Below are 22,029 nucleotides of genomic sequence, written 5' to 3' on the forward strand. Positions count from 1 at the left end.
CTAGAACTTTCCATCATCTCGTACTAAAACTCTACACCCTTTACACAACAACTCCCCATTCCCTTTTCTCCCAGACCCTGGTAATCGCTAGTCTACTTTCTGTCCCCGTGCATTTGCCTTTTCCAGGTACCTCATATAAATGGATTCATACAATTGTGTCCTTTTGTGACTTATTTCACTTAGTATACTGTCCCCCAGAGTCATCCATGTTGTAGCATGTGTCAGAATTCCTTTTTGTGGCTGAAGAATATCCATTCTTCTGTCAAGAGACCACTGGGTGGTTTCCACCTTTTGGCTCTTATGAATCACACTGTTGTGAACACGGGTGTGCAAATATCTGTTCAAGTCCTTGCTTCAGGTCTTTTGCATATATACTCTGAAGTGGAATTGTTGGGTCAAGTGACAATTTTATGTCCAATCTGTTTAGGAACAGCCATACCGTTCTCCATAGCGGCTGCCTCATTCTACATGGTCATCAACAGTGCACAAGAGTTCCAATTTCTCCACATCCATGCCCCAATCTGTTATCTTCTGATTTTCAAAAAATTTTATAATCGCCACCCTAGCGGCTATGAAGTGGTATCTCACTGTGGGTTTGCCTTCATGCATTTCTTTAATAATTAGTGATGTCGGGCATTTTTCATTTGCTTGTTGGCCATTTGCATATTTTCTTTGGAGAAAGGTCTATTCAGGTCTTTCACCTCCTTTTAAATTAGGTTGTTTGGGGTGCTCGGGGGGCTCAGTGGCTTAAGTGTCTGACTTCGGCTCGGGTCACGATCTCACGGTTCGTGAGTTCGAGCCCCACGTCGGGCTCAGTGCTGACAGTTCGGAGCCTGCTTCAGGTCCTCTGCACCCCTCTCTGTCTGCCCCTACCCCCTGTTTTCTTTCTCTCAAAATAAATAAATAAACTTAATTAGGTTGTTTGGGTTTTTGTTAAGTTGCAGGAATTCCTTATATATTCTGGATATTAACTCCTTAGCAGATAATGTGATTTGAAAATAATTTCTCCCAGTCTGAGGTTTTCTTTTTACACTGTTGATAATTTAAGCTAAAAATAAAACTCTAACAAGGTTAAAAAATATAGGTTATAACAAAATATATTTCATAACCAGGTTATAAAATATAGAAGGATATTTTTATGGAACTTGGTGGTAAGTACACTACTGATGTTTGCCCACTGATTTAACATCTGGTGACTTCGCTGTAATCTCCAATTCTAATCAACGGCTGATTTTTCTGTTTTTTTTTTTTTTAATAATGAATAGGACTATAGCCTCTGCATACAGTAATAGTTTTGTCTCTTTCTGTTTTTTTTAATGTTTATTTTTGAGAGGGAGCATGAGCGAGGGAGGGGCAGTGAGAGAGTGAGAGAGAGAGAGAGAGAGAGAGAAAGAGAGAGAGAGAGAGAGAGAGAGAGAGAGAGAGAGAGAGAGAGAGAATCCCAAGCAGGGTCTGTACTGCCAGCTCGGAGCCCGACGTGGGGTCAAACTCATAAGCCTTGAGTTCATGTGTGACCTTGGCCAAAATCAAGAGTCAGACACTTAACGGACTGAGCCAGCCAGATGCCCCTCTTCCTTTTTACTGCTCAGAAACCTCCTTTTTCCCCTCTAACTATTGCTACATTGATTAGCACCCCCAAGACCATGTTGAATAGTAACAGGAGTAAAAGCAGCATTAACAGAATTGTTGGAGGAGGCCATCGAGAGGACGCGACCGCGGCTGGGCCACAAGCTGGACCCAGGCAACTGGACATTTGTTACCCCTCTCCCGTCGCTGGAGTGCACGTGCTGCCCACTGTTCCAACGCCAGGAGCCATTCCAAGAATGTGGTCTCGAGAGAGCAACGTGTTGTCGAGAACACCCTGAATGAATAGGACGACTGAATCCCACTAAGGCCTCTGTATAAGCTTTTAAGATTCTTGCGCGTGGGTGCGGGGATCCGCTCATCCTGCAGTCCTTCAAGACGAGCCTTGTATGTAGGCTCTCTTGCTGACCGCCACAGCCACCTACAACCTGGAGTGGCCTCTTGGGTGTCTCCCTGCCTCCGCGTATAGGGGCCAATTTGAACTCCACCCGGGAAGCAAACCTACAACTGTCAGGGGACAAAAGAAACTCGACTTGGGAACAAGGCATCCACGAGGGGAAGTCCCAGGCTAGCCACGAACCTCTGCACAGGGAGGGATGGCCCCCGAGTCGGATGTGAGCTGAGGACACACGGTAGCACGGCGCAGCAGAGAAGGGCGCCGGTGGCTGCCGTGAGGGGCTGGCCACTGACGCCCGAGCGGGGTCTGGAGTTCGGGTTAGGAAGTGAGAAGAACCGAGGTGAGAACGAGATGTGCACCTTTCTGCCCCCCTTCCGTCTGCTGGTTTTACGCAACGAGGAGGGCCCAAGTGCCACCCGTCACGGCCCGAGCCCTCGGACATATCCTGATGGGGAATCTAAGAGGGGGAATCACGGACAAAATGAGGGCAGCAGAGGGGAGGACGTTCGGCTGGACAACGGAGCAGTGCCCCATGTCATCTGACCCTAATACGAAGACAGATTTTAAACAGCGACTACCCCGGACGTCTGCTAATACAGAAGTACACCCCAAAAGTCCTAGGAGGAAAACTTACATTTTCTCTCTGTCCCTTGAAAATGGAAATCTGATCATGTCTTTAAAATGTGATTACCCCACGAGAGAACTGAGACGCCGCCCCTGCGCACCTGAGACAGGAACAGAAGGGTGGATACAGGGGGCAGTACAAGCTTCTCCCCCACATCCAGGCCTCAGCCTCCAGGAGGAAACTCATCAAGGGCAAACACAAACCTTAAGTCTTCCCCGCGAATACCAGTAAAACACTCTGGCCATTCGGTCGGGAAACCTTAACTTGCCCCATCTGCCACAGACACGGTCTGAGCTCAACTGTTATTTATAAACTAGTGGGTTTTACCAGATTCCTGCGTGCATTTTATTATTAAAGCTATAGGGTCTCCGTAGCTGTCTGGGTGTGTATGTATGTGTCTGGGTATATGCTCTCTATAAACAACATTTTTGTACCTCCAGATTATATTGTCAAAATTAATTTATAAAAGATCTCTATTTAATCGGCCTAAGGAAAAATAAGCTTTGGTATCAAGAATTAGCACATTGGTTATGTTGAACTCCTCCCTCTGAGCGAGGGTTCTAAACATGTCCTTTTTGGTCTGGACGCCACATCGGGTCTCACCCAAGCTTTCCCCTACTGCCATGCAAGCCCGGCTATTGTCGTGAGGGGACTAAAGAAGCTGAGCCCCTTATACCGATGCCCTTGTTGAACAGAACAATGACTGAGGGCCACATTTTAAAGGTCATGATATGCAAGACTAGGCGAAAGAACACCACACTAAATGCAGGATGCACCTTCCAGTATCTTCTGCAAGCAGAAAGGTTAAGTGAAAAAAATATAAAGCGGCAGACTGAATTACTAACGAGTAAAATCTCCTTGGCCAGGTAGACTGAAGTACCGCCCAGGCTTTAAGACGTGTGAAGAGTCAGAGTCCACTGCCCCACGGGCCAGACTGCGGACCCCAGCCCAAACACCCAGTAGCATAAAGACGTAAAATCACAGGAAACATCCCAGCCCCATCGTGCCTGGGAAGACATTATCTCCTAGGACTTGCAATGAGTCATCCCACTGGAACAGAGGAGCTCCCGCCCCTGGCCAACAGGTATGGTGTGCACAACCGAGTCAGGTTTCTAAAGCTGTCGACCTGTCTCTCTCCAAGGCAAGGTGGGCACGTCCTGTTTTCGCGTGGCTGTCATCTTTTTTCCTCCACCGGCCTGGAGGGCACCACAGCACACACAGAAGCCACCAAATCCGTTCAGCAAGCCTCAAATGAGAGCCAACAGAGCCCATCTTTACTGAATCCGAAAATATCTCTAATGAGAAAAGCTGTCTTCCAAAATAAGACGGCCTTGGACATGATTACTGTCTAACAAGGAGGCCCCCGTACTATTATACAGGCAAAATATTATGTGTTCATACCTGATGAGTCTGTTAATGTATCATAAAGTCACATGAACCCACAAGTGAAGGTGTTAATGATCCCAGCCCCAACCTCGGGCACTTGATAAATCAGTGGTTTGGGTCACGGGGCTCTGAATGGAAACAAACATTGTTGCTTATTTTGGGAATCATTATCTTCATCTGTGTCTTCTCCTGAATGTGCCTGTATTGTTGCTGTGGTACCTGCCCCAGTGCAGCCAGATAACCACCAAACGAGCCATCTCCATGCTGCTGAGACCCCATGCCGACCACTCAGGGCACATTGTGGAAGAGAGGGCAATTAAGATTGTAAAAAACCCATCGCAGGAGATAAAATGGTGAAGGAAGTCATCGAGAAGACATGACTGCTGGTGACCTCTAAGCTGGATGGAGGTAATCGGAGGTTCCTTCCCCTCCCTTGTCCTGGGGATGGATGTTCTGCCCGCTTCCTCCACTCGGAGCCATTTCAAGGACGCGGCCTTGAGACAGCAACGTGTTGACGCCATCTGGACTATGTATGTTACCAAACCTCATGAAGGCCTCTACATAAACTTTTAAAACTCTGGAAAGCAGGTGTGGAGACCTACTCATAGCTGCCCAAGACAAACGTCATCTCTTAGTTCCCTAGCTTACTAAACTGTAGCAGCAGAAGCAGGCGGTTTTTATAGGCAAGGAAACTGACAGATGAGGTCTGTGCTGGACCGCTGTGGGTGCAAACTGGCGCAGCCACTGTAGAAAACAGTAGGGAGGTTCCTCAAAAAATTGAAAACAGAAGTCCACTACTGGGTATTTACCTAAACAGAACTGAAAACCCTAATTCAAAAAGATACAGCATCCGTATGTTTCTTGCAGCATTATTTATAATAGCCAAGATACGGAAACAACCCAAGTGTCCATCCATAAATCAGTGGAATGAAACAGAAAACCCAGAAATGAATCCACACGCTATGGTCAGTTAATCTTTGACACAGCAGGAAAGAATATCCAATGGAAAAAAGACACTCTCTTTAACAAATGGTGTTGGGAAAACTGGACAGCTGCATGCAAAAGAATGGAACTACACCAAAATAAAAATAAATTCAAAATAGATGAAAGACATAAGTGTGAGACATGAAACCATAGAAATCCTAGAGGAAAACATAGTTGGTAACCTCTTTGATCTCAGCTGTAGCAACTTATTTCTAGATAAGTCTCCTAAGGCAAGGGAAACAAAAGCAAAAATAATCCACTGGGACTTCATCAAGATAAAAAGCTTCTCCACAGAGAAGGAAACAATCAATAAAACTAAAAGGTGACCTACAGAATGGGAGAAGATATTTGCAAATAAAGGGTTAGTATCCAAAATATATAAGAAACTGATCTAACTCAATACCCAAAAAACAAACAATCCAATTAAAAATGGGCGGAAGACATAAACAGGCATTTTTCCCAAGGACGACATCCAGATGGCCAACACACACATGGAAAGATGCTCAACATCACTCATCATCAGGAAAATGCAGATCAAAACCATGAGGAGATACCACCTCACACCTGTCAGAATGGCTAAAATTAACAACTCAGGCAAGGACAGATGTTGGTGAGGATGCGGAGAAAGGGGAACACTTTTGCACTTTTGGTAGGAATGCAAACTGGTGCAGCAGCCACTCTGGAAAACAGTGTGGAGGTTCCTTGAAAAGTTAAAAATAGAACTACCCTATGACCCAACAATTGCACTACTAGGTATTTACCCAAAGGATACAAAAATATTAATTCAAAGGGAGACATACAATCCTATGTTTATAGCAGCGCTATCTACAATAACCAAGTTATGGAAATAGCCCAAGTGCCCAGTGACTGATGAATGGATAAAGAGGATGTGGTGTATATATATACAATGGGATATTATTCAGCCATAAAAAGAATGAAATCTTGCCATTTGCAATCATGTGGACAGAGCTAGGGAGTATGATGCTAAGCAAAATAAGTCAGAGAAAGACAAATACCATATGATTTCACTCATATGTGGAATTTAAGAAACAAAACAAACGAGCAAAAGGAAAAAAAGAGAGAGAGAGGAAAACCAACAAACAGACTCTTAACTCTAGAGAACACACTTATGGTCACCAGAGGGGAGGTGGTGGGGGACGGGGGAGATAGGACATGGGGATTAAGGAGGGCACTTGTGATGAGCACCGGGTGATGCAGGGAAGTGTTGGATCACTGTGCTGTGCACCCGAAACTAATATAACACTGTATGTTCACTATCTGAAATCTAAGTAAAAACTTACAAAAAACAGATGAATGGATAAAGAAGTGGTGTGTGTGTGTGTGTGTGTGTGTGTGTGTGTGTGTGTGTAGTGGGATGTTACTGAGCCATGAAAAAGAATGAAATCTTGCCATTTGGAATGACATGGAGGGACCTAGAAGGCATCATCCTAAGTGAAATCAGTCGGAAAGACAAATACCATATGATTTCGAGCATACATGGAATTTAAGAAACAAATGAACAAACAGAGACAAACAAACAAACAAAAAAAAAAACCACCCCAGACCCTTAAAAACAGAGAACAAACTGGTGGTTGCCAGAGGGGAGCTGGGTGGGGGATGGGTGGAACAGGTGAAGGGAACTAAGAGAACACCCATCATGCTGAGCACAGGGTGAGGTGCAGAAAGGTTGAATCACTGTACTGCACCCGAAACTAACAATGCTGTCTGTTAACTCTGCTTCAGTTACAAAAAAGAAAACCCTGCCAGCTCCCAATCTGGATTAGTCTGCCTCTTTCTTTGGTCTCTCCTCACCCTCCAGGTGTGGGTGCCAGTTTCAGATTCACCCAAGAAACTCCCAAGGTTCTGAATCGATAGGAATGCATCTAATGATTACTGCTGAAAATGTTTACTGTAGGTTTTTAATAGAAAAAGCCAAGGGTTAAGAAAGTTATCTTTCTGGGGCGCCTGGGTGGCTCAGTCGGTTGAGCGTCCGACTTCGGCTCAGGTTATGATCTCGCGGTTTGTGGGTTCGAGCCCCGCATCAGGCTCCGTGCTGACAGCTTGCTCAGAGCCTGGAGCCTGCTCCGGATTCTGTCTCCCTTTCTCTCTGCCCCTGCCCCGTTCACACTCTGTCTCTGTCTCTCTCAAAAATACATAAACATTAAAAAAAAAAAAAAAGTAAGTTATCTTTTTTTGGATTGCCAAGTATCTTTTATTATTTTTTTAATGTTTATTTATTTTGGGGGGGGGGGTGGAGGGTCAGAGAGAGGGAAGCAGGCTCCAGAGAGAGGGAATCTGAAAGCAGGCTGCAGGCCCTGAGCTGTCAGCACAGAGCCCAACGCGGGGCTTGAACCCACAAACTGTGAGATCATGACCTGAGCTGAAGTCCATTAACTGAGCCACCCAGGTACCCCACCAAGTGTCTTTTAACATGTAAGTTGTACAATGTTATTTAAATGCATTTCCCATTTATTGAAATAATGACATAGTTTCTTTCTTTTGATAGGCTTATTTGGCAAGTTATTCTGACAGATAATTGTCACGTTAAATCATTCTTACATGCTGAAGGCAAAGCTACTTGTCGTGGTGTATCTTTAGTCCCCCTAGTTTTCTAGTATTTTTTTTTTATAATCTCAGCATCTACATTTATGAACAGACTTGGTCTATAATTGTCCATTCCGTATCACCTTGTCTGGTTTGGGCATCAACTGCATACGAACTTCATAAAACAAGTTGTGTAGCTTTCCTTCTTTTTCTATTCTTTTGAACAGATTCTATAAAGACAATTTGTTCTGCAAAAGCTTGGTGAAATTTACCAACAAAATTTAATGAGCTTGGCTCAGTATTTTTGGGAGGGTGGGAGAAGCCTTTTAAAAATTCAACTTTCGGGGCACCTGAATGGCTCAGTCAGTTAAGCGTCCGACTTCGGCTCAGGTCATGATCTCACCGTTCGTGAGTTCAAGCCCCGCATCGGGTTCTGTGCTGACAGCTTGGAGGCTGGAGCCTGCTTCAGATTCTGTGTCTCCCTCCCTCTCTCTCTCTCTCTCTCAAAAATAAATGTTAAAAAAATTCAACTTTCTATCAGATTTTTCCTTTTTTAAAGATCACTTGGGAAAATTTATATTTCACTTCAAAATTATCCATCTCAAATAGGTTTTCCAATTTACTGAATCTCATTAATGTGGCAAATCAGCCAGAAATAGATGGCTACCTACCACCACAAACACATAAGTGTGGAGAAAAACTATCCTAACAAGAGCTAACCACAGCTGAACTATAAAAAGGGGGTGGGGCGCTCCCTCAGAATCAGACACAAAGAAGAAAGTCAGAGGAGTAAATGCACACGCACCACCCACTGCGCCCTGGGGTGTGCCACCCAGTACAGGCTGCGGCAGAACCGGGCTTTTATGAGTGATCCAGGAGGGTGGACTTTGTGCAAGAGAAGGAAGGCAGCAGGATTAGACTCTTGAATGGACCTGGGGCCCTGAGGCCCTGAAAGAACTTCCCGGTGAAAATGGGACTACGAAAGGTCAGCCGCTGAGGGAAGCTACAAGGAAACCACGAGAAGGGGAGAGGCCAACCTAAATGTTCGCCCATTCGTGGTATCCGGCTCTCTTCCTCTCGGACCTACCGTGCTCCCCGCGTGGGACCTTACCCTCTTGTCACCCCAGGGGCTTCTTACCATTTCTGTTAGTTTGGGGGATCCAGAATTGGGTTTTGGAGACAGCGTTGGGAGCCTGGCCTAATTAGCCATCTCCTCGGGAAGCAATGGAACTGGTCTTGGGAGGCAGGCTTCTGACTCCAGGGGCCGTGCTGTTAGCAATAATGCCGCACTATTTCCGGAATCTTTTGCTCTCACCCAACACGTTTTACTACTCTCCAGGTTTACACCTGTGCATGATTACAGCTTTTGCCGAGGATCCTGGACACACTTCCCTCCATTATTTCCATCTCTAAGAATCCTTAAAACCAACAAACAAGCAAAGCATTCTTCCCTCAGAAAGACCCTCTCGGAATTCCTTATCCTCGTTTTCCATGTGACCCACCAACATATGTACGACATTAGTTTATGTCACTGATATGCCCCTTTGTTAGTGATTTTTAGTTTCTTCCATGTGTGTGTCTGGTTCAAATAGACTGAAAATTCCTGGTCTTCCTTTCTCTGTTTTCTCTTGTAAAATTTAATAGAAGGTGATAAATAGTTAGCATTGATTAAGTGACACACAAGACCATTGATATGACTCAGAAGGGGAAAAAGCTCACATTTTCCAAAGCCTCCATTTTCACTCATGAACTCAAAGAAGGCATCAAGAATCCTGCAGAGAGTTGTGACCACTGCTAGGTCCTGTACAGGAAACGGCTGACGTTTCTGATGCTTCTTTATAAACTGTAGTCCGTCTGTGACGCTATTTTTAATCAACAATTCAAGACAACTCACTCCTGTTTGACTTATAATTTTAGAAGTTTTCAACAGCCACGACTTGACATAGGGCTCCCATCCCAGATCAACAGGATCCTAACGATATAAAGCACAAGGTAATTTTACGTAAGTAAAGAAAAATGAGGCGTCCATCCTCCTCCTTACTATCTTTACTTCACCTCCGCCCCCAGCAAAACACAGCATCATCAGTCGTCAAAGGGCAGCTGATCAAGACCTTGAAGAAGGACCTGTCTCTGAGACGACTTATGGTTTTAACCCTGGTCTTACAAGACAACACGTGGTGGGGAACTGTGTGTAGGGAGGGGTTGGGGGGGAGGTTACGTGTACCCGGCAAGGGGAGTGGCTTAGCCAGAAAAGCAGCACTGTTCTTAGCTTCATTACAGCTAAGATCCGTTCAGCGGATCAGAACACAGGGCCAACCATGGCTAATGATTAATTTCATGGAGAGAAGACACTTAATCTTTGTGTGCCTTCCATCCCCCACCACTGTCTTGGCAAAATATACTTCACGGGCCCTCAGGGTCACAGGCAGGTGAGGAAAGGTGTCTCTCCTCCGTGGGAAAGACAAGTCACCAGCAGCCTGTGCTGTCCATCGAAAGCACCACTCACAGTTGTGGGACACCTGCCACCCCAATTACCAGGTCGTCCTCATTTAAACAGGAGAGACTACGCTCCTTTCACTCCTGGGTTAGGAGACTTGAGGGGACACAAAACCGTGCCAGGTCCAGAGGTAATCATAAAACCATCATCAGGAACGCTGTAGGTAATGACTAGTTATTACCCTTATTACCCTAAACAACACGTTTTCCTTAACACGTTTGTTTTTGGGAACTTACCATGTAGACCATTGCACACCGGCTGACGGTTGCAGGACTGGCCTGAGAGAGACTGTCCGTCTCAAAAATCACTCGTATGTTACTAGTTAAGGCTATTCGCTCACTGTTTGCCAGACACAGCGTTCTAGTATCATCCAGCATGGAGTTTAGATTTTCTACCCAAAACGTATCCACTGGACCATCCAAAATAATCCACTGCCAATCGTGGTCTGGAGAGAGAAATATTTTTAATGTAACGGAGTATCTCAGTCTTCTTGTGTTACAATTTTACAAATTCCCTATTTTGTTTGGAAAATATTTTCTAACAAGGTGAAAAATGACACCCTAGAGAGCAGCAGAGTGAATGTGTTCATGTGTAGTCTCTAACATGTTAGGTAGAAATAACTACTCGGACCACAGGCTTAACCACTCTTCAAACCCGGCCCACGTTCTCGGATTGCTGCTTGTGTAGTCGGCCCTTACATTCGGAGAAGAGCAAGACCCTGGATCTGTGTTTCCCATAATCATGTGCTTGATGAGCTCCCCTTCCACCCAGGATACTTTCTGGACATGCTACCTCTGGGGGACAGAGAAGGGAAGCAGACAAATAGAGTTGTTTGCGCTGTGGCCCCACTGGCTCCTCTTTCCATGTTCTACACGCGCCAACCTGCTCCTCAGTTCTAGGAAATCTGTCGGTCAAGACAGGGGAGGAGCGTGTGGGTCACCGTGCAGACGGAAAATAGTTAGCCGCCTGAAGGACTTTAAAGGATCCCAGAGCCGGGGCCAAGAGGCCGGGATGCCAAGTCAGCAGCTGCCATACTTGCCTCCAGGTCCCCGGAAGGCACCTGCTCTGCCCGCAGACCACCCTCCCCAACCTGAATACAGGAGAGGGACACACAGACATTCAGGAATTCTGAATCAGGACAAGCAAGAGCAGAAGTCTCTTTCCGGGCCTGGAACATAAGCGTCCGGCTGGTGCCTGCGGTGCTCGAGGCTCAGCCCGGAGCAGTGAGCTGATGGGGCTCTGGCCGGGACGCTCACCTCCTCCAGAGCAGGCGCCTTACCACACGCTCTCCGTGCCCCGCCTCCTCGCACCCCGCACCGCACACCCACGACACAAAGCAGCACGCGATGGATGCCTAGTTCTGTTCAGACGCGTGTGTAGGCTGTGTTATTTGGGCTGGGAGCGTCCGCAGGCTTCCACCCAAGACTTCTCTCTACTTGAACGTCTGCTTGCTTCTTGTGAGATTTTAATGTCTGTTTATAAGCTGAAAGGGCCGTGCACGACCTACCACTTCAGCGCCATGATTATGTATGTAGGTAGGATGCCATAACATGCGGTAAATACGCACGTATATAAATTTTAAGTGAGGGAAAAGTAAATAGTATAGGAACAAAAATCAACGTTTTGAAAGATATAGATTCAGCTCATTTGTTCAGTTTCTTCCCTGTTAATGAATCATCTTTACTGAATTTAATAGTAACACTTACTCTGACTTTCTGGGATTTTAACATCTTTCTCCATCTCCTTCTTAGAAATACTATCGTCAATATCTGCTATATCAGAGGAATCAAGTTTGAAAACCTAAAACAGGTAATCAATAATGTTTATTTCATCACACTTTCCAACTCAAACACGTCAATATGCTGAGTACTAAAATAGAAAAGGCACACATTCTGTGGCTGAAAGACCTCCCTGTAACCAGCACAGGGTGGCTTAGCTGAGTTGTGAGTACAGGCCATTTTCTTCTAGAAAATTCTTTCAGTTTTTTTTTTTCCAGTTAGTACATGTTTCTTGTACAGCATTAAAATAATACCATAAAGCAAGAAAGCAAATGTTCTCTGAATTCCCACCATCTATAAAGAAACTGTTGATATTTCAGTATATATTTTTCCTAGACCCTCCTTCACAGTAGTTTTAAAATTTGGGGGTAACGCACTAAAATGTTAAATGTTTCTAAAATGTAATAACATTTTAGAAATATAAAGTACTATGGTTTTCTTCCAGATTTCTTAAAACTCTTGGAACATTTATGCTTCCAAATGAACTTTACAATCATTTAATTCAATTTTTTAAATTGGGATTTTGCTTGGAAAGACACTATATACATATATTAATTTGGTATAGATTGGCATTTTTAGGATGGAAGTCTTTTTATACAGGAATAGAGTATATCTTCCATTTATTCCATTTTTGCCAACTGCACAGGCATCCCTGCCCCCCTCCCCTGCCCCCGTCCCTGCCATCCTGCTATGACAAGTTCCTTTCTTGTACATTTTTCCAATATAGTTTTCATAGTGGCATCACTGTTAGAATTTTTCCTATTTCCAACTGGTATAATTAGTGAATTGTATCATGTTCCTTCTCTGTCAATTACTGAGGAAGATGTAATAAAATCTCACACTAGCTTTGCATTTGTCAATTTCCCTATGAAATTGACATATATGTTTACATTATGTCACAGGCACATAATAGCCCAGAACTGCCATTATTTCTGCACCAAGAGCACACTGTTTTCCCCTAATTTTATAATAATTCTTGACATCTGGCAGATCTCATCACCCAAATTCTTCCCTTTTTTTAAATTCGGGAATGTCATGGCCCTTGGTTCTTCTATATACATTACTAGAATCAGTTTGCCAAGGTCTTAAAATCGACTTTAATTTTCTATTTCAAAACTCAGGGCAAAGCTCTAGTTTTCAAGTGTGGCGTTAGCATAAGGACAGATATGAAGATGAATGGAACAGAACTATGAGTCCAGAAATAAACCCCTACATTTATGATCAGCTGATTTTGACATGGGTGACAAGACAATACAAGCAATGGGGGAAAGAATAGTCTTTTTTTTTTTTTTTTTTTTTTTTTTTTTAAGAATAGTCTTTTCAACAAATAATTCCGGAACAACTGAACTGGGATCCCTGCCTTGTACTGTCCACAAAAAATCAACTCAAAATAGACTAAAGACCTAAATGTAAAACTTAAAACTATAAAACTCTTAGAATAAAACTTAAAAGAAAGTCTTTGTGACCTTGAATTATACAAAGCTTTTTAAAACTATGATATCAAAAAAAAAACCAAAAAACAAAAAACAAGTGACAAGGTAAAAAGTAGATTGAACTTCATCAGGGTTGAAAACTTTGGTGTTTCACAAGATACCTTCAAGAAAGTAAAGACAACCCACAAAATGAAAGAAAGTGTTTGCAAATCATAGTCCCTGATAAGGGACTTGTATCCAGAATATACAGGTGTGTGTGTGTGTGTGTGTGTGTGTGTCCATGATATAAATACTTTTATGGATTAGAAGACTCAATATTGTTCTTTTTTTATTTTAATTCCAGTGTCGTTAACATACAGTGTTACATTAGTTTCAGTCTATAACATAGTGATTCAACAATCTATACGTTACTCATATGTAGTATTTAAGAAACAAAACAAATGAGCAAAGGGGGAAAAAAGAGAGGGAGAGAGAGACAAACCAAGAAACAGACTCTTGACTACAGAAAACACACTGCTGGTCACCAGAGGGGAGGTGGGTAGGGCAGTGGGTGAGACAGGTGACGGGGATTAAGGAGTGCACCTGTGAGCGTGAGCATCAGGTGACATATGGAAGTTCTGAATCACAATATTGTAACCTGAAGCTAATATTATACTATGTTAACTACAATTTAAGTAAAAACTTAAAAAAAAAACAACTCTGCTTATCTGTTTGGTTCTAAATGTCATTCTTCTGTTAATATAGTTTGGCTAATGAAATTTACTAGTAAGCTCTATAACTAATGAGAATACAAGTCTTCAAAAGTTTTTTGCTATTTATGTTTATTCTACGATGAACTTCGTATCAAAAGCTTCATTCGCTTTTCCACTGAAGTGTTTTCGTAGCTCATTAATTTGTAAGGTGTCCTGGTGGTGCTAGATTCACTAGAGCAACCCCCACTAACACCTAATCCCCTGTGTTCCTTGAAAAGCAAGTATCTTTCATTTTATTGTTTCCCAACCATTTTAAAACGCAATGACATGTTTTCTGTTGTTTTTCAGAGCTTATAATTTTTCTTTTTAAAAACTGATTATAATAACTTTTAAATTTACTTTTATACTGGTAAGTATCTAATAATGCTTAAATACCAATTTTTAAACAATGAAGTAATCCACAGAGTCAAATAATAATAATCCTTCCATATTAACTTACATTAGATGCATCCGAGATTCTTGATTTCAGTCCAAGATCGCTGTCTTTTTTTGAGTGCCTTGCAGTATTAGAATATACATAATTTCGAACTGTGCTCGATAATAATCCATCAGTCCATTCCATAGTGTTAGGGTCCAGTTGTCCATATAGTTCACTAAGAGTGATACACTTTGGATTTAAAACACAAATATCTACCTTTCCTCTTCTTCCTGGAACCTGAACAAAATCCAGTGTGGTTTTTAAAAGCATCAGCCAGAGTATAATTATTTACATTTTTGCGCTATTAACACCAAAGGGTTTTAGGAGAGGTTTTTCACTCCAAAGAGAGATACCCGATAAAGACAGTAACTTAAATTTTAAAAAGGACAGCAATTTAAAAAGGACAGTAACAATTGACTTTTTAAAATGAGCCATAATATTCAAATCACTACTTTAAAAATTCTAAATACTATAATGATATCTCTGGAAGAAATGGGGGGAAAAATCCCACTGGTCCTCATCCAGGAACACAACATATGAACTGGGATGTGGTGTGTCTGGAGTCAGGGCTAGACATATGGATGCGGGAGAGCAGAAGACAGTTTTTAGCTTCAGGTCAGAGCTGGCACCCAAGAAGACCTTGTCTGCTACCTTCTAGCCTGCCTGGGGGCTGCCTGCAGGACTGGTGTCCGTTCCACCAAACTCAGATCTCAGGTGGGAAAAGAGTCAGGCACTTCTTGTGAAGGCTTCAGGGAGACTACAGACCCACAAAAGCCTAAAACCAGACCTTATGGATGAATTCAAGCAACAGACCATATATAGCCTGAGGGAGACACTAGGGTAGGAGGAATTTTTAGGAAACTAAGACACTCAAGTTAAGCTGTGTAGCCAGTGGAATGGTGAAAGTCAAACTGTGAAAGCCCAGTCAAGATGCATTGCCCAGAAAAAACCTGAGAAGATGTTAAACTTTCATCTCAGAGAGGAGACCCCGCTAATCAGTGAGGAACAACCCCGTGACAGAGCAGCTTTGTAAAGACTGGGAAAGGTGGCTGTTTTTATAAATGCCTCATTTTCAACAACTATCACAAGGCATGTAAAGAAACATAAAAACTTGGTCCATTAAAAAAGACAATAAATTGACAGAAACCATCCTGGATGAAGGTTAGTCTGAAAAGAAGCCATAAAATAACTCTCAGTTGAGCTTTCTCCCTAAAATCAAGAACAAGACAAGGATGGCCAGCCACTCTCACCACTTTTATTCAGCCTAGTACTGGAAGTCCCAGCCACAGAAATCAGACAAGAAAAAGAAGTAAGAGGCATCCATACTGGTAGAAAGGAAGGCACTATCTGTAAAAGACATGACATTATACATAAAAAATCCTAGATTCCACCAGAACTTATCAGAAATAATACATGAATTCAGTCAAGTTGCAGGATACAACATTAATACCAAGAAATAGTCTTTCTATACACTAATAATGAAGTAGCGAAAGAGGAATAAAAAAAAAAACAACTACCATTTGTAACTGCACCAAAAAGAATAAAATGCCTAGGGATTAAACTTAACCGAGGAGGTAAAAGACCCATACTCTGAAAACTATAAAACAATGATGAAAGAAATTGAAGATGACACATAAATGTAAAGAAATTCCATAGTCACGAATTGGAAGAACAAATATTGTTAAAATGTTGATACTACCCAAAGCAATCTAAAGATTCGATGTGATCCTTATCAAAATACCAATACAATTTTTTCACAAACCTAGAACAAACAATCCTAAAATTTATATGGAACCACAATGACCCTGAATAGCCAAAGTAATCTTGAGAAAGAACAACAAAGCTAGAGGTATCACAATTCCACACTACAAGCTGTATTCTAAAGCTGCAGTAATCGAAACAGTATGGTACTGGCACAAAAATAGACACATAAATAAAACAGAACAGGGAGCCCAGAAATTAATCCACACTTATGTGGTCAATTAATCTATGACAAAGGAGACAAGAATATATAATGGGGAAAAGACAGTCTCTTCATTCAATGTGCTGGAAAAATTGGACAGCTACATGTAAAAGAATGAAAACTGGACCACTTTCCATCACCATGAACAAAAATAAACTCCAAATGGATTAAAGACCTAAATGTGAGACCTGGAACCATAAAAAAACCAGAAGAGAACCACAGACAGTAATCTCTGTGACAATGGCCATATCAACATTTTTATAGATGTGTCTCCTAAGGCAAAGGAAACAAAGGCAAAAATAAACTATTGGGATTACATCCAAATGAAAAGCTTTGTGCACAGTGAAGGAAATCAACAACAAAACAAAAGGGCAACTTTATGTTTTAATTATAATGTTTCCTCAGTGGGAGAAGATATTTGCAAATGATATACCCAATAAAAGGTTACTATTCAAAATATATAAAGGACTTATACATCTCAACACCAAAACAACCCAAACAATCTGATTAAAAAATGGGCAGAAGACCTGAATGGACAATTTTCAAAAAAAGACCTACAGATGGCCAACAGACACAGGAAAAGATGCCCAATATCACTCATCATCAAGAAAATACAAATTAAAACCACAGTGAGATACCATCTGTCAACTATTATCAAAAAGACACACATACACACACACACACACACAAAACCCAAACCCCACAAACGAGTGTTGGCAAGAATGAGTAGAAAGGGAACCCTTTTGCACTCTTGGTGGGCGAGTAAATTGGTGCAGCCACTATGGAAAACAGTATGGAGTTTCCTAAAAAAAAAAAAAACAAACCTAAAAATAGAACTACCATACGATCTAGCAATTCCACTCCTTGGTATCTATTTGAAAGAAAACAAAAACACTAATTTGCTATATGCACCTCCATGTTAATTTCAACATTGTTTACAATGACCAAGATACAGAAGCTAGCTAAACGTCCACTGATGGACGAATGGATAAAGATGTGATGTGTACACACACATGCACGGACGCACGCACATGATGGAATCCCACTCAGTCATTAAAAAAGAAAGAAATCTCTCCATTTGTAACAGCATGGATAGATCGTGGGGTTATGCTCAGGAAATAAGTCAGAGAGGGAAAGATAAACACCACATGATTTCACTTATATGTGGAACCTAAAAGACAAAACAAACCTGAGACTCACAGATACAGAGACTATACTGGTGGTTGCCAGAGGGGAAGAGTATTGGTAGAGGGGCCAAAATAGGTGAAAGGAATTAAGAAGTAAAAATTCCAGCTATAAAATAAGTAAGTGATGGGGCTGCAATGCACAGCATGGGAGTATTGTCAGCAATCCTGCATTAATTGTGTGTGACAGATGGTAACTAGACTAGTGGTGATCATTTCACAGTGTACATAAAAGTCAAATCACTAGGTTGTACACCTGAAGCAATATGATATTGTATGTCAATAATACCTCAATTAAAAGGAAATAATTATTAAACAAAAAAGCAAATAAAGAATATCAGAAATAAAAGTATGGACATTACTAGTGCCTTAAGGAAATTAAAAGGATTATAAGAGAACACCAGGAGCAAATTACATAATCCATGGGCTACAAATTCCTAGAAATAACAAAAATTACCAAAAGTGACTCAAGAACAAGTAGAAAATCTCAACAGATATGTAACAAACAGAGATTGAATTAGTAACCCAAATCTCTAAGAAATTCCAAAATCAGATGGCAGATGAATTCTACGAAACACTTGAAAAATGATTAACACCAATGCTACTCAAACTCTTGCAAAAAATAGAAAAGGAGGGAATGCTTCTTAACACATTCTATGAGGCCAGAATTACCCTGATATTAACCCCCCACAAAGACACCATAAGAAAACTACAGACAGACATCCCTTATGAATACAGATGCAAAATTCTCCAGAAAGTGCTAGCAAACAGAACACAACAACACATTAAGGGATTATTCACTCAGACCAAATGAGATTTATTTCAAGAATGGAGGGCCAGGTTCAACATGAGACAATCAATGTAATATATCATGTTAATATAACAAAAGAAACAAACCACATAATCATATGAAGAGAGGCAAAAAAGCATTTTATAAAATTCCAGACCCTTTCATGAGAAAAACACTCAAACTAGAAATAGGAAGGAACTTCCTTACTGTGATAAGGGGTATTTGTGAAGAACCCACAGCTGACATCATACTCCGTGGTGAAAGACTGAAAACTTTCTCCCTCAAGTCAGGCACAAGGCAAGACTTCCCATTTTCACCACAGCTATGAAACACTGTACTGTAAGTCCTAGCCTGGTAATTAGGTGAGAAAAAAAAGTAATAAGCATCCAAATTGGAAAGAAAGAAGTAAAGGTATCTCTATTTAAATATGACATGATTCCATATACAGAAAATCCCAATGAATCTACAAAACAACTACTAGAGCTAATAAATGAACCAGCATATTTGTAGGGTACAGGATCAACATACAAAAACCAGCTGCATTTATATATAGCACCAGTGAACCCACTTCAACACAACAAAAAAATAATTAAGAAAGCAATTCCATTTATAGTAGCATCCAAAGAAAAAAATGCTTTGAAATAAATTTAATCAAGGAGGAGAAAGACTTATCTATTGAAAACTACAAAAAAGAAAAAAATTTTCTTACTTACTAACAATGGACCTAAAAATGGAAAGACATCTTATGTTTGTAAACTAGAAAACCTAATATTGTTAACATGGTAATATTCTCTAATGTAATCTACAGATACTTTGTAATCCCTATGAATGTTCCTATGGCCTGTTTTGCAGAAAAAAGAATGGGATAGGCAATTCATATGGAATCCAAGGGGGCCTCAAATATCCAAAATAATATTAAAAAACAAAAACAAACCAAAAAAAAATCAAAGAGGACTCATACTTCCCAATTTCAAAACTTACTAGAAAACTACAATAATCAAATTATGTATATCCTGGGACAAGGACACACACAGGACAATGGAATAAAACTGGGAGTCCAGAAACAAACGCAAACATCTATGGCCAACTGATTTTTTATAAATTATTTTAAAGAGAGAGAGAGAGACCAGGAGCAGGGGAGAGGGGCAGAGAGAGATAATCTTAAGCAGGCTCCACACTCAGCACAGAGCCCAATGCAGGGCTCTATCCCACAACCCTGAAATCAGGACCTGAGCTGAGATCAAGAGTCAGATGCTCAGCTGAGCTATCCAGGCATCCCTATGGCCAACTGATTTCTGACAAGAATGCCAACACCATTCTATATGGAAAAGAATAATAATTTCGTTAACGAACGGAAACTGGATATCCACATGCAAAAGAATGAAGTTGGACCCCTACTTCACTCCATATACAAAAAATTAACTCAAAATAGATGGGTTCCTTCAGTTTAAGAACTAAAAGTACACAATTAGTACAAGAAAACACAGGGGTAAATCTTCACGGCTTTGAATTTGTACACGGATTCTTAGATTGGATGCCAAAAGCACAAGCAATAAAAGAAAAAATAAATTGGACCCGATAAAAATCAACAGCCTTAGTGCATCAGAGGACATTATCGAGAAAGCAAAAAGGCAACTCAAAGAACAGGAAAAAATATTTGCAAATCGCGTATTTGATAAGGGCTTCATAAGCACAACATATAAAGAATTCTTCCAACTCAACAGCAAAAAAGACAATCCAATTATAAAATGGGCAAAAGACGTGAATAGGTGTTTCTCCGAAGAAGATCCACAAATGGCCTGTAAGCACGTGAAAGGGTGTTCAACATCTATCAGTAATTAAGAAAATGCAGATAAAACTGCTACAAGATACCACTTCACATCCAGTAAAATGGAAAAAAACAAAGACAAGTGTAGGTGAGGATCTGGAGAAAGCGGGAAGCTTCATTACAGTGCTGGTGGTAATTTAAAATGGTTCGGCTGCTGTGGAGAAGTCTGGTGCTTCCCCAGAAATGTAAACGGAACTGGCGTATGACCCAGCAAGTCCACTCCTAGGCACAGATGTCCATGTAAAATGAAAACATATATCCACATAAAAGCTTGTACACAAATGTTTGTAGTGACATTATTCATCACAGCTAAAAGGTGGAAACAACTCAAATATGCATCAAAGGAGGAACAGATACATTGTGATGAACGGATCGACAAAGATTCCACAAAATGGACCATTATTTGGCCATGAAATGGAATTAAGCAGCGACTCATGCTATACCTTGAATGAACCTGAAAAACATATGCTAACTGAAAGCAGCCAGAGACAAGAGGTCACATGCTGTGATTCCTTTTACACAAAACATTCTGAACAAAAATCCTTAGAGACAGGAAGCCGCCCAGCGGTTTCCAGAGAATAGAGAGAGAAGGTAATGGGGAGAGATTTCTTAATGGATACGGGGTATTCTCCTGCCGTGATGAAAAAGTTTTGAAAGCAGACAGAGGTGGTGATTGCACAACACTGTGAGTGCACGAAATGTCACTGAACCGTACACCTTGAAGGGGCTAATTACATGATATGTGAGTTTCACCTTCAATCTCACCTCACAGTAGGTAGCGAAATTATACCTTACTGCAAACCAATCCCATTCCTAGAGAGACATTTTCAAGGGATACACATATACAAGGACCCACAGCAAACACATTACAGAGATCCTCTGATGAAGAGGGAAGAGAGGGTAAGGTTAGGAAATAAAGGAAACGAAATTGCACTAAAAGAAACTAAAGAGAAGGTCTTGAAGAGCGCAAAAAGCCATGAACTAAGGAGGGAGGAAGATCAAAAACAATTCCATTACCTAAGGCCCTGCCACCAACCTAAATATTTTATTGTCATTACATTTTTAAAAACACCAAATTTAAAAATGTTACGCATGAGAGAATTATAAATAAATGATAGTATAGTCATGTATACAGAATACAGTCACTGAAATCACACTGTAAGAAAATTTGAATGACACGGGGTTAATTCTCAGTGTACAGTATTAGGTGAAAATGCCAACATTAATAAAATTGAGGCAATTTATGCACAGTACTATCTCAATTATTTCAAAATATATTTTGTGTAGGAAAAATAATCAGAGGGAATACAGCAATGTTTGTAGTCATTCTCTCTAGGTGGTTATTAATTCTTTATGTTTTTGCATTTTCCCCAAGTTTCTCACAGTTGTACATACTTCTTATGTAATTTCAAAAATGTGTTTAATAGAACAAATTCCTGCCCACAGGGCTATTGTGAGGACGAATGAGACAATTCAACTAAAAGTGCTTTAGCCAGTATCTGACTCATATTTAGTATTCCATAAATATTATTACTACCGTCATAGCTCACCTCTAATTAATGACAATAATTGGTTAAGAACTAATTCAGACTTGTTGACAGGGAGGTAGAAAGAGAACAGAACAAAGGCTATGAACCGCCACAGGCACGATTTTGAAGCAGGGAATTGCACACTAACTGAAAAAAAAAATCCACAAAACTGAGAACTTGACTTTCTAAAACTTTTGGAATATACTGCCAACGGGTCTCTAAATAAGAGAACTGAAGTACACGTTATTTATTGGAATCTAACTTTATATTAAATAAAATATCACTCGGCCATCAAAAAGAACGAAACCTTGCCATTTGCAATGACGTGGATGGAGCC

At 41.1% G+C, this 22,029-nt stretch overlaps 1 protein-coding gene across 1 annotated transcript in view; it reads right to left on the reverse strand.

Annotated features, from left to right (window-relative positions):
• DNAH14 (dynein axonemal heavy chain 14) overlaps positions 1-22,029 on the reverse strand; it is a 319,741-nt gene that overhangs the window by 141,565 nt on the left and 156,147 nt on the right. The window contains 4 exon segments of the mRNA XM_053909500.1: positions 9,240-9,492; positions 10,254-10,462; positions 11,724-11,817; positions 14,420-14,635. Coding sequence (XP_053765475.1) covers positions 9,240-9,492; positions 10,254-10,462; positions 11,724-11,817; positions 14,420-14,635 — 772 coding nt within the window.

Source organism: Panthera pardus, unplaced genomic scaffold, assembly GCF_024362965.1.
Source record: "Panthera pardus isolate Hobbes unplaced genomic scaffold, ASM2436296v1 HiC_scaffold_21, whole genome shotgun sequence".
NCBI classification, from domain to species: domain Eukaryota; kingdom Metazoa; phylum Chordata; class Mammalia; order Carnivora; family Felidae; genus Panthera; species Panthera pardus.